Here is a 13,858-nt window from a genome sequence, read left to right as displayed (position 1 = left end):
ACCATAGTCCAGGTTTACAGGAGGAACAAAACTATTCACAGATTATTATTCCAGCTATCAGGCCATTAAGTTCCTTGAGCAGTACTGATGGTGCTCACTTAGCACGTCTAAATTAGTAAACAGGTCTATACTTCATATTTCTAATGTACAGTAATGATAAAGGTACACCAATAAAATATGCACATTCAGCCAATTATAGCTTTTCTAATTATGTTACAAGATATATTTTTCATAAAGTATCTTTCAGTTATGCATATTTCCATATAAATATGGGGTGCAGCATCATAGTATTAACAAAGAAACAGCAAAGTTCATTGCAGGCCTTCAAAGGTGTGATGTTTCCTACCTTAGGGACGCGCAGCCCACACATCAGATCTCCTGTAGAACTTCTCCCTTGTATCTTACTGAGATGATGAGCCATCTGCCTCAGTTGGTTTTCTGTATCCGCTTAGCTATTTCTCAACAAGATCTGCACCTGCTAACAGGATGGCGTGTTTCAAAACACCAAGAACGTGTTACCATGATCTTGCCCCAAGAAAGAGCTTTCATATCGATATTCGGGGAAGGAAATGTAGCTGCCCATTTCTCAAGTTTGTTGGTGTCCTGTGTTATGATTCCTCTGTGAGGCGATTTATACAACAGATAAGATGTATATGAATCAGGAAATTTGCTATTTTAACCAGTGCCACAGTGTTTTGCACTTGTATAATATCTTTCTTCAGACATCTCAAAGCACTTTGCAGCCCAGACAGGGTCCCTGTCACTTAAAACTCAACATTTACATTTTATTTAGTTTAATGGGAACAATGGTGGATGGAATAAAAAAGTTCTTCTGGCTGTGTATGTTTGTATGATTTTTAGGTGTACAAACAAACTTGTTTAAGATTGTATGATTGCTACAGAATCCCATGTGGCTTCTGTTTTATATCAAGGCAGTAAGTTACCAAGGAAGAGATACCGTCACATGAGGAAGGAGCTATAGTCAACTTTGTTTACAGTTGGTTCTGCTCAGACTGTATTCTTTAGATGTAGACCAAAGCTGAGGAGTGTGACTTGATGCTGACTCAATACTCCACTGTTAAATGTCACTTATGAGTCTCAGTTTTACTCCAGGTTTAAATAATGCCATCTGTATACCATTCAGTGCGTCTCTAGGACATGCAAAAAATGCATGTTTACAAATAAATTGTAATCTTTATAATTTGTGTTTGACAAAGATAACTGGGAAGATTAAGGGACTAAAAATAAACACAATATGCTATACAATGGAAAAGCCAAATGAATTAAAGTACTCAAATGGCAGAATTGTTAGTGAGTTTGTATGTGATAGTTGTTTGCTTTTCCGTCCTGTGGTGTCACAAGATGTGACTGTATGAAAAATTCACGCCTAGATACGGACTTTTAAACATGAGGTTATAACAAATACTCCATCTATGACACGATTAAAGTTTCAGCTGTCTTATGGCATTACTTAACATAGTGTGAAATACAAGAGAAGTGTTGACATTTTGCCACATTAACATAGGATGCTTTAAGCTTCTAGGTAGTGTGTTTACAATAGAGTATTTCATGAATCTTGGGTATTAGGATTTCAATTGGAAGTGCAAGTTAACTTGGTCTGGGGGACAACCATATGTTAGTCAAGGAGAGAGCTAATGACCTTGCCACTTTCAATGACTCAGTTTCCCTCTTCTTTGTGTCCGGATTGGCATCCTTGGTTGCTGTGATGTTGCAAAGTAGTGTCTGGCTGAATAGAAATGTCAACTAGTGACTAGAACAAAGAACACAAGGAATGAGGATTCCTGGATGCTGTTCCACTTGACACTGTCAATTAACTGCTCTGCCTCTTTCCATGTATGTTAGATAGTGTCCAATCTCAAGCATGCTGTGAGGTTGTGTTTGTAAAGAGCTTCTCTTGGAAGAAAGGTGTGATGGACATAAATGTGGTTTTGTAACTTTTATTCATCCTCTCTCCTTTGGGTTCCCTTCTACTTAGGTGCCTTCCATTCATTTTAGTATTGTTTGTGTTTAAATTGAAGAGCTCAGCTGTCATTGTAGCATTTGAATACTTTGCTGTCTCATGCTTTAACCCTTATCTAATATATACAGAATTCCTGTTCCACATAGTAGCTATACTACATGGTATTTTTACCTTGGTAAAAACAGTAGATGTTGCCTAGTATGTGAAGTTAAATAACCCACAACCCATGTGTTACCCTAATACCAGATTATGTGACATTCAGAAAATTAGTCACTGCTAGCTGAAAGCTAGTTAGTTTTCTTTCTCTTGGTCTCTGCTGAAGCAGGGAGAAGAAGCTCCTGTGTTCTATCACTGGCATTTTTTAGAGTATGGTGAAGGTTGAGCATTGCAGACTTGGAATATAGCATTGGGACATCTGAAATATTCTGCTCATTGAAGTCATTGGTGGTCTAGTTAAAGCATGTGAGGAGAAAAGCATCCATCAGCGAGCATCTCCCTAAAATAAAACCTAAATATTTTCATCACAGCAAGTCATTTAGTTGGATTAATGTACTGTAAATGTTTCCTGGCTGTTTGAGCACATTACATTAAAAAACATTGACATTCACAGACCAATCTGATAAATAAAAGGGAATTCCAAGTTCAGCCATCCATTCCATCCTTCAGTTTTCCTGTTGTGCTTTAGTATTTCTTTATATGTGCTGTAAAGGATCCCCCACAGCACGATGTCCCTTCTCTACCTGGATGTTTTGGACAAGCTAAGGAAGTGTCAGGCTGATTTTAATGTGAGGCATGACTACCTGGGAACATTCAAAGTTAAGATGAGCTAACTAAAGATATAACATAAATATGCTTTAAAACACCATGCGGAGGTTGTCAGAATTTTGGAGGTAAAGTGGCCATAATCTGATTTAGTTTAATCCAAGGGTACATCTACACGGTAGTCAAAAAAAGCAAATGCTGTTAGAAATCATTTAAAAGGGATAAAGAATAAGACAGAAAATATGTTGTTGCCTCTATATAAATTCATGATATGCCCACATCTTGAATATTGCATTCAGATGTGGTCACGTTATCTCAAAAAAGGTTCTTGACACTGGAAAAATTGCAGGTGACACCAATATGGGAGGGGTTGTGAGTACTCTGGAGATAGGACTCAAATTCAAAACAACGTAAGGCGGAGGATTGGTCTGAAATCACAAAGATGAAATTAAATAGCTAAGTATTTCACTTAAGAAGGAAAAAATCAGAGACCCAGCTTCAAAGTGGAAAATAACCAGCTACATGGTCCTACTTCTAAAATTATCTGGGGTTTATAGTTGATCACAAATTGAAAGAGTCAACAGTATGGTGCAGCTACAAAAAAAAAAAAGCAAATACAATTTTAGGAGGTGTAAACAGGATAGTTGCATGTAAAACACAAGTAATTGTTTCTTTATGCTGCACAGAGAGAGCTCAGCAGGACTAATGTACCCAGTTCTGGGCTTTGCATTTCAGGAAAGTTGTGGGCAAAATTTGAGAATCTAGAGAAAAACAAGAGAATTGATAGGTTTCGAAAGCCTGACCCAAGAGGAAGGGTTTTTTAAGAAAGAGGGGACACGTTTAGTCTTGAGAAACTAAGACTAGGGACCAGTCTTCAAATATGTAAAGAACTGTTTATAAACAGGATTGAGATCAATTGTTCTGTCTACTGAAGGTAGGACAAAAAGTAATGGGCTTAATCATCAGCAAGGAAGAACTGAGGTTAGATAATAGGAACACCTTTTTAACTGTAGGGATAGTTGAAGGTCTGGAATAGGCTTTTAAGGGAGGTAGTAGAATCCCCTTCAGTTTACAGTTTTTAAAACAATATGGGCAAACACCTGTGAGAAATGGTCTAGGTTTACTTGGTTCTGTCATGGAACACTTGGTTTGTTGATTTCTCAAGGTCCCTTCCAGGTCTGCATTTCTGTGGTTCTGTGTGAAGGTGAAGACTTCAGCAGGCAGCTAATTAAAATCTTGCTTACAATTTTGTCCAGACTAACTACGCCACAAGAATATTGTTATCCTGCTGCAGTCCTTTACAATGACATTTTTAGGCCACATTTTTCATACTGTATATTAGAACATTCAGTGTATATTCAGCAATGGAATTGCTTGTGTGATTACTCCTGTATTTGTAGGTACTTACCTTATTCATTCAATAAGAACAGAAGAATTTAGCAAATGAAGATTATGAATATTGAATACACCGTAGGCCATTGCTTAGGGTGCTGGAAGATGTCTCATGCTAAAAAGGGTGTTCAGAAGACTGTTCTGAATTGTCCTGGAAGTGTGTCAGTTGCTTAGGAAAGGATTACAAACTTTTATCCCTATGTGCTTTCTGCTCCAGTTGTATTTTTTCTAATTGGTGCTTTATGGAGTGCAAAGCAAAATTAGTGTGAACTTGCTTGCCTTAGCACCCTGCTTGAACGTATATGCTGTTCAGGAAAACAGTAATGCAGCAGAACAGAACTACCACTTCAAAGCACTTTTTGCAGCTTTACAATCAGCTTTACTATTTGTAAAACACTGTATTGGCTTCTGGACTGAGCTTACATGGCCAGACTTCTCTATGATGTCAGTGTTGCCAGGCCAGTTACAAGTTACTGAAATAGGCTTGTAGTAAAAAATACCAGACTCTTCACACCATCATGACGTGCAGTGTTACTAAATTAAACGCAAGCAGAGAAGCTCATTTGAAAAAACTAGCAGAACTGATGGCTCAAGCATTAAGGAATGCTGTAGGGGTAACTTGGTACACCTTAAGTAACATGGTGGTTTTGGGAATTTGTCCCTTTAAAATGTCTTGCTATTGCCGCTTTGATGCTGGATTCAGAGAAGGATGTCTTGCATTTTAGGCCAAAGAGGAATCTATGGTTCAATGTCCTTTGATTTCTCTATTGTTAATTTAGTTACATCTTCAATCTGTTCTACTTTCAGACTTAATCGGTGAGGAAAGAAAATGCGATATCAGCACAACAATCCCTCATATGTGAGGGATTAAAACTATTTTGTTTATGAGGCCGTAGAATAAACGCTAAAGGAGCTGAACACTTGGGGTTTCCAGATTATTTCATTTTTATCGGTGTGTCCTGGACTGATGAAGCGGTCCTCCTGCATTACCTATTACAGGTTGAACCTCTCTTGTCCTGCACCCTCACAACCTAAGTGGTGGTGGATGAGACAATTTTCCTGATGAGGTCAATGTTTTCTAGCACATGACTAATACTTTCACTTCTTACTGAGCTCTTAGAAGACATTTTGGGGTAAATGGCAGCTGAATAGTGGCACAGAACACTGAGAACCAGGGCTGGTCGCTGTAAACAAACTTTATGGGACTATGGGAAACTTGTCCACACCCATGATAAGTGGTTGTCTGGCTAACTGAAATCATTCCAGACTACGGAATTTGCCAGGTAAGAGTTCCGAGTTAGAGAGGTTCAACCTGTAGTTGGCAAAAAGTTTATCGGCAGTGGTCTAACTAAAATTCACTGGTGATCGAATATGCTGATTGACTCAGAATGAGATCTCGGGATTCAGGTTTCTGACCAGAACTTCACAACTCAGCCTCAACCTTGTGTAGTACTTTTTCCCTACTCTCTCTGCAATTTGCCTGAATTACAGAAGATTGTTGCTGAGCTACTGGAATTTATGGTGGAAATTTATCTGCTGGACTGTAGCTTCTCAAAATGAGGTACAAGATGTACTTTGAAAGGTGAGTCCTTCCATTTCAGAGAACAGATGTAGTACACGTGTAAGCGATCTTTAACAGGAGCTTGCCCTCTCATTTCTGTCTTCTGCTTTGAGGGCATTTGATAACTGTATGCTGGCCTTGATTGATTTGTTTTGCATTCCCTATATCAAGATGCACCTTGCTGTACACCAGCTCAGTCCCTTTCAGCCACTTCTGGGTTCCCACTTCTTTGGGATTAGCACAAAAATAGAATTGCAGGATCTTGTTTTGAAGTCCTCCTGCTCTTGTCTACAGTTTATTTTGTGAAATGATTATTCTGTCAATTTCTAAAGAAGGTGTATTATATCTAGTGAGAGATCCCTTCAGTAGCTGGATATATTTAGTAAGCTACAGGCGATCTACAAACAGGAAACAATTGGCTGTCTTGTGATGTACAATAGGCTAGAGGACTTTCTCTTTAAAACCCTGGGGGCAAGCAAGGTTTGGGGTCAGTCCAGACACAAGTCAAGCTTCACTTTAGAGCCTTTCTGTGCACCCCTTTGATAGATTGTTACCTTCACCTCTCTCTGGGTGAAATTGTGCAGTCTTCCCACCTGTAGACTGGGTGTCTGAGCTGCCATCCCCCATTTACTAAATTTACATCAGGTCCAACTGTTTGTCATGTATAAGTCCGTTCCCCCAGGAGCCAGAGACTAGTAGCTTTGTGACTGACTTGGCTTTGAAGAAATGTATTTATTTACCCAAAATACGTACAGTCGGAGAGAGTGATTGAGGCAAAGACTTTCTTACCCCTGTTACTTCCATCTCTAGGTAAGGCTAGTGAATTTTTCTTAGAGTTTCTCTGTCAGCACCTCTTCCCCATGCATATACTAACAAATGATCAGTATATACCCATTCTTGTTTCAGATTATCTTTTAACTGTTTGTAGTCTGTTTCCATCTTTAGGCTTTCACCATTGGCACCACAGCTATGCAACCCTGTTTACTAGCCCAGCCATTTTTACCTAACTTCCTTTTAGTTGCTTACAGTTTGTGTCTTACCTCAATGTTTAGGTTCCTGTTTGGTTCTCACTAGCTGCCTCCTTTGACTCAGGGTACGACTAGACTACGCTCAAGAGCAACCTGGTCCGGGTCAACCTTGTGCAGTTGGATTTCGCATGCCTGGTAGAGATGTGTGAAATCAAACTATCTGGGGTTAGCAGGTGACCACTGTGCTCCTCCATATTGTGAGGAGTAAGGGAGGTTGAAGGGAGAGTTTCTCCCCAGATTCTTAAATCCGTGACAACAGTCCTATTTACTAAGTGGCAACCTAATGACTCATTCTATTTAAACAAGGCCTGTCACTTTTCTGATGTGCGCTTTCTGTGGTGATGGACCCCTAAGCAACCTTATTGTGACTTACAAGTGAAAAAAACCACCTTTTGGAACATGCCGTTGCTGGGGCCTCAAGAATTGGTGCAGCTCCATCTCTTCTGTTCTCTTCCTGTGGTGTATCATAGTTTAGTCTTCTGAGGGCTATGATATTGTTGTCTACTTTGAGGGGTTGGGTTTAGTGGGGTGAAGAGGCAGAGGTGGTTGGGTGTTGTTGGTAACCTGTGCTTTATGGGAGGTCAGGCTAGGTATAATTCCTTCCCATCTTGAACCATCTTAACTAACTTGGTGCTAGTGAAAGGGCACATTGAGAGTGCTCTCAAAGGCAAGGCATAGTATGAAGAGGAGCTTTGCAAGCTCTCCCAGTACAGCACCCCTGAGGCACTGCAATGTTACGCTTCAGCACCTGCTGCTACTCCACTGCTATATTTCTCCTGAGCCAAGATGAATAATACTTCACTTTGTTCTAGAGTGCACTGTGGATTTAGGTCATTTTAGTTGCGTATCACTAATTCTTCACACTTGTGACTTTTGCGACAACCTGAACCAAGTTTCTCTTGCCCCCCAGTCTGTATTCTGTTATAAAAGAGAACCATAGCTGTGATTGCAAAACTCCTGTGGAAAGGTCTATGACTTACAAGCTTTTGGCTTTAGCTTTTTGGTAAGACTGCACTGTTGGTAAGGTGTGTGTTGTTTTGTTTGTTTTTGTTTTTAATCCTCTTTGTACAGGTGAGGAAACGAAGGCTCTGATTCTGTCATGGCTAGGTAGCCAGACTCCCTTGAAATCAGTGGCATTCCAATGCAGGCATATGGCTCCATCTGCATGGAGCTTATTGCAAGACTGGGGACAGAGGTACAAAGCTGTGATTTCAAGTGCACACAGGCAGCAAGTGGCAGAGTGGGGAATAGAACCAGGCACCTGACTTCCATCAGTAAACTAAGGAAAAAAACATTGTGGATTAAAGTTAAACTCGGGGAGTGAGTGGCAGAGCCCTGAAATTAACTATCTTGCAATATGCCAGGATGGAGTGGAGAGATGGTGCTTAGGTACACTGTCTGGGGCAATAGCTGTTACTCTTGGGCAGGATGGTGGTACAGCAAGATTTCTCGCGTGCCTGTCTAGAAGCAGTTGTTTGGTGCCTAACTCAGGTAAAGATGGCCATGCAACATCTAAACGTAGCCTAGGCTGAAAACCTGAGTATGATTTCTACATACCCGTTCCTTAAAAAGAACTAAATGGATTCCAGGGCTGAGTCACTTCCTGTGAGATTTCTACAATGCAGTTCTGTTTTAATTGAATTTTTTCCTATGTTCATTTTATTTTAGAGCCTAGCCCAGCTAGAGAACCTGTGCAAGCAGCTGTATGAAACTACAGACACCGCAACACGGCTTCAGGCAGAAAAAGCCTTGGTTGAGTTCACCAACAGCCCAGACTGTCTGAGCAAGTGCCAGCTCCTCCTTGAGCGAGGAAGTGTACGTACCAAAAAAAAAAAGTCAGATTCAGAGCACCTGTCATTTGAATTTGGCATTTTGGGTGAATCCTCTGAATGAAACAGGGAAGCCCTGGGGCACAGTAGGTGCTGCATGCCCTGAAAAGGGGAACATAGTGTTTACAAACCAGAATTAATGTAAATACTGATGGCTTACTGCATTTTCAGTTAGTTTAGAAAAAGGGGGAATGTGCCCACTTAAACGTCTCCCTTTTGCGGAATTCTTCTTAGATCCTAAAGCCCCCTCTAAACTACAAAAATAAGTAAGCTTAAACAGTTATGAAATGTGATGTAGACTTGCACTAGCATCATTGTTAGTCTTGGGAAGGACTGAGGGGGAGATGAGGCATGGGAGGGGTTGTTGAGAGTGGGAACATAAAATATGGCTATATAACAGTGGTGGGCAATCTGCAGCCTACTTGGGCTCCACCTGCAGCCCGCGGACCCCTAACTGCCCCCTTTGCCATGCACCTCTCATGCACTGGGGCACCAGAGCCCCACACTATCTCTGCTTCTCCCTTCCCTTTTAGAAGAGCCACCAATTAGCTGACTCGCATTCTGTTCCTGGTCCTCCACCTCCATCCCAGACTGGTGTGCTGCAAATCAGCTGTTAGCTGCATTCCAGCTCTGGGCTGCAGGGGGCAAATTGGGACAGAACACAGATCAGGTGTTCAGTGGCTCCTCTGAAAGTGCTGGGAGACAAGCAAGGAGCAGGTAAGTGCAGGGCTCCAGCACACATGAGGTGCAGGGGGGCGCACCCTGTGGACTGCTGCAGCCCACTGAGCTGAAGGAGGGCTTCGCATGTAGGCCACCCACTCTACTTGTGATTATCCACCTCTGCTTTATAGCCATGCTACGAAACAGTGCGAATTTCGACAAACATGGCCATAACACTCCCAGCAGGGAAGGTGGCTATTGTGCAATCATTCCAGTTGTGTTTATGCATCTGTATACACAGTAGCATCAATCATGAGAAAAGAATCTGTCTTTTGATAGGTTGGTTCTTGAATAATGTTATGGGCAAGTCCATTATACAGCCTGATCTAAGAATACAATGTTAATTCTGAAAGACGAGTTCTCTTATTTCCATTGCTTTAGGAATTTGCAAATAGCTTGCAAGAGGTGGCAAAAGGTTAAGATTTTTTCATGAGATCTGAGACTCGGGGAGACTAAAACAAAAGAGTCTGTTTTGGATCATTTCTGCTTTGAGATTCTTAATAGTAAGCAAAAGTTAGCCTCTCCAGTAGTGTCCTTGAAGCAGTATAGGCACAATTTCAAGCTTAGGAAATAACATAAATTTCAGAATTAATGTAATATTAGGATTTATTGTCAATGTGTTTTTCATCCCTATCTAATTTTTACCTTTACGGTATATTTTTTTCTCCTCCTAAGTGATTGTTTGATTCATAGTGTGGCAGGATAAGCCAGGCTTAAAATTGCTTGGTCGTAGGACTCCTTCGATGTTTGACTTGTGACCCAATGTGCATCCAGCCCTTTTGAGTCTATTAGATCAGCTCACAAAAATCAGGGAGCGTTAGCCACGCTCTCTCAAAGGGTCAGGGAACCAGAAAGAGATGGAGCACTGTGCTGTGTCATCCCAATAAATGCACACAAGCTGAATTATTTATCTCTGTGTATTGTGAGATTTGGGGGCTGGGGGAGAGAATCCTTATTTCTGTGGAATTGAAAATAGCCATCGGGTTTCAAATTGCAGTTGTCACCCCCTTGGAGGAACCAACGCTAGCACCTGAGAAAGGGGAGGGATTAGCTTCAATGTAAAATCTCTAATACCTAGTTTTGTTACTTTGAATATTACTCATTGCCTGGCTCTACACTAGCACCCACCTTTCGAAAGGACTCTGCACACTTTGAAATCCCCTTATTCTTATTTGGTTATAGGAATAAGAGGATTTGGAAGTGTGTGGAGTCTTTCTGAAAAGGACCCCAATCTAGGGGAGCTGTGCATGATCGAAAGCAGCACTTTCGAAGTTCCATGGCCTCCATTTTGTTAATGAGGCACTGCATATTCATTGCAGTGCCTCATTAGCATATTCCAAAGTGTCTCATTAGCATCCTCCTTTTGGGGATACATGTGTCCTAGATCTGGAAGGGACCTCATCAGGAGGTCATCTAGTCCAGTCCCCTGCCTCCTTGGAAGGACCAAGCACCATCCCTGGCATTTATTTGCCCCAATCCCTAAATGGCCTCCTCAAGGATTGAACTCAGAACCCTGGGTTTAGTAGGCCAATGCTCAAACCACTGTGCTAGCTCTCCCTGCTAAAGTGGGGTTCTACTGTAGGTTCAGCCATTATGTCCTTTAATCTGTGTCCGATTGCTGTTTTGGAATGCTGATGCACAAATTGGGTGATCTGGCTCACTTAAATTCTTTTCGCATATTACTATAAATGGGTTTCTGGTCTCTTGGATTTTTGGAATAGGTTATAGCAGCAAAGCCTTTATATGGTAATGGGATTTACTTAACACAAGAAATGCTTGCAATTCATAAAATCTCATCCAGCCTAGGATTTCTGATTGTCTACTCATCTCTGTCTTGTGTTCCCTGGGTTAAATGAGTTAGTAATACCCGTTGGTCCATGTGCTATTCTGTATTGTAGCATTTGAACCAATGGACATTATTAGCTAATTTAATATGAGAGAGAGAGAGTGCCTGTTCTGTAATCAAAAAAGAGTTTCAAGTGTATGTTTAAAATCTAGGCCTGAGCATGCAGTAACACTTGTCCATGGCTCAGAGAGAGAATTCCTGAAAAGGAAAAACTGTATGTTTTTAAACCAGGCTGCTGCTGAGTGACATGTCCGGTCCCCAGAACTGAGGCAAACTGACTGCTGGGCTAGTGGAAAAACTAGTGAAAAGGAATGATGCTGTGAATATGAATCTTTATAATTGAATTACTCTCCTTCCCAATGTGACTTATTAGGACAAATATTTTTAGTGCTGTTACTGTATCCCCCTATCACTGTGTGATCCCATCATGATAGCTCACTTGTTCTCCTTTTACTTGGGTGCATTACACTAGAGCCATAGGACCATGTTGCTGTTGGCACTTGGGCCCTCCTGCTTGTGTCTGCCTGCTCGTTCTCTCCGCCACTGTGTTTTTCTTCTAAATGCTCTCTTTCAAAAATATTTTATATAAATATGATGTATATAAAACCAAGGCACTAAGATAGTCCAGAGCATTTAGATTTGTGAACTAAGCTAATATTGAAGCCCAAGTTTCCAGTGAATGGGCTAATATAGTGCACAACTACCCTGTCTTCTAATGTAGCCTTGTTTGTACTAAAACTTATATTAAACCACTATTTGTTGTGTTTTTTCTTTACAGTCATCCTACTCCCAGTTATTGGCAGCTACCTGCCTTACAAAACTTGTGTCACGCACAAACAACCCTCTGCCATTGGAACAGCGAATAGACATTCGTAAGTAGAAGTCTTCTTTTCTGTAGCCAAGCCAAAGTTACAGCAGGTAAATGCTATGGATAATGACTAATTCACAGTACTGCACTGTGACAGAAAGTCTGTCTGGGAGCTATTAGGATTTGTGGACATTGTTATCCTAAAACATATCTTAAAAAGGCAATTTGATTGTCTAACAGTATCCTTTTCTTAGCCCAGAGGCTACTGGGTTTGAATGGCAGCTAGGAGTTACATAGGTCCAAAGTAATCATAAATCTGTGGCCTTATAAACACACACATTTTTAGGATAGTAACTCAATTCTTTGTGAATTACACTGTTCATCTCCTACCTTTTCTCTTTCCTATTTGTTACTCGATTGCACGGGGTATTTTAATGAATCCAGTTATTAAGAAAAGTGATTATTTTGTATTAGCCCTTCTTTGTTCTTTTCCGGTGCAGTTCTGTTAGTTTGCATGCTTGGTAAGAGTGGGTTTCTTTCTGTTGATTATCTTACAGGCACAAATATTGAAAAGGGATACTGACAAAAGTCTGGGTTTTGCCTATAACCCAGAACAGAGATAATTTTCATGTTTTATTGTCTATATGAAATTGCATTGAACTGAGTTTCATAGCTCTGCTGCTATCAAAGGGACAAAGGCACTCAGGCAAAAGCTCTGATCCTAGCCAACTCTAAAGAGGGGGCCAAGGTGGAAAGTAACTTGGAAGACCTGGGATTCTGGTAATTCAAGGCTGAAACAAACTCCAGATTACTGAATGCACTGTCTTTCCAGACAGTGATCTACATGCTGAGGGGTAAGCGGATCTGACTGCGTGCATGCACACCTTTTAGGAAAGGAAGAGAGACTGAATAGGATACTTGGACAGTCTCTTCTAAGGATATAGATTGATAAATATTAAGGTCATAAGGGACTATCATGGTCCTGTTTGACCTGCAGATTACAGGCCACAAAAGCTCACCTGTCCACTCCTGAAACAAACCTATAACCTCTGTCTGATTGACTGAAGTCCTCAAATTATCATTTAAAGACTTGAAGTTGGAGAGACTTGACCATTTAGGCTAGTTTAAACCTGCAAGTCACCCTGGCGCGTACTATAGAGGAAGTCAAAAAATGCAAAAGGTCTCTGCCAGTCTGACTTTTGGGGAAATTCCCTCCCATCCTCAAATATAACAATCAGATCCTGAGCATGTGCACAGACCCACTCGGCAGAGAAGAGCAGATACAGTTTCAACATAGGGAATGCTTTGTGAGACTACATACGACATTTGCTTTCATTCCTGTGAGAAGCCATTCTCATGGGATGGGGAGTAGAATCGTCTCTCTGACTAGTGTCTTGTTGGGAGAGTAACTGTGGTATCTCCCTTTGCTTTGTGTGGTTATAACCCTAAACCCTTCAGGTGCCACCTGGCAAAGCGTTCGGTGTTCTGCAACAGCACCTCTTACCAGGCCTGGCAGACTCTACTCCAAACACATTGCTTTCATGGCGTTTGCCCATGAAGGGTTGTGGGAGGTGTCAAAGGGAAGCTTACATTGAACAGATCCCCAGAATAGTTGATATTTATTTAAGAAATTGTACTTACTGAAAATACTGTAGAATTTGTGTCATGGGCAAGTTTGGCATACTGAGGTAGAATCACCTATCATTTATTTGTGTTAATCAAACACCGTAAAGCTCAGCATAAAGGAGGTCCCTTTTATATGTGAGACTCAACAAGAAAACATTGGAAGGGGTTGCAAACTAAACTTGTTGGGGGAGACATCTTGGAGCCAGCACGCTAGGAAAGAATCACCGGTTAGTCTTTCTGACTCTGGGGTACTAGAGAGAGGCATTGGGGTCCTTCTTTTATCTGGCATTTGAGTGGCTGATCTT

General features: G+C 41.1%; 1 protein-coding gene across 1 annotated transcript in view; it reads left to right on the top strand.

The window, feature by feature from the left end:
- The window catches only part of XPO7 (exportin 7), a 66,193-nt gene that overhangs the window by 14,582 nt on the left and 37,753 nt on the right, over positions 1 to 13,858 (top strand). The window contains exons 3-4 of the mRNA XM_074981555.1: positions 8,393 to 8,539; positions 11,898 to 11,991. Of these exons, the coding sequence (XP_074837656.1) occupies positions 8,393 to 8,539; positions 11,898 to 11,991 (241 nt within the window). The remainder of the gene's footprint in view (positions 1 to 8,392; positions 8,540 to 11,897; positions 11,992 to 13,858) is intronic.

Source organism: Carettochelys insculpta, chromosome 31 (genome assembly GCF_033958435.1).
Source record: "Carettochelys insculpta isolate YL-2023 chromosome 31, ASM3395843v1, whole genome shotgun sequence".
Lineage (NCBI taxonomy): Eukaryota > Metazoa > Chordata > Testudines > Carettochelyidae > Carettochelys > Carettochelys insculpta.
The sequence above is the reverse complement of the archived record's forward strand: the minus strand, read 5'-3'. Positions and strand labels throughout refer to the sequence as shown.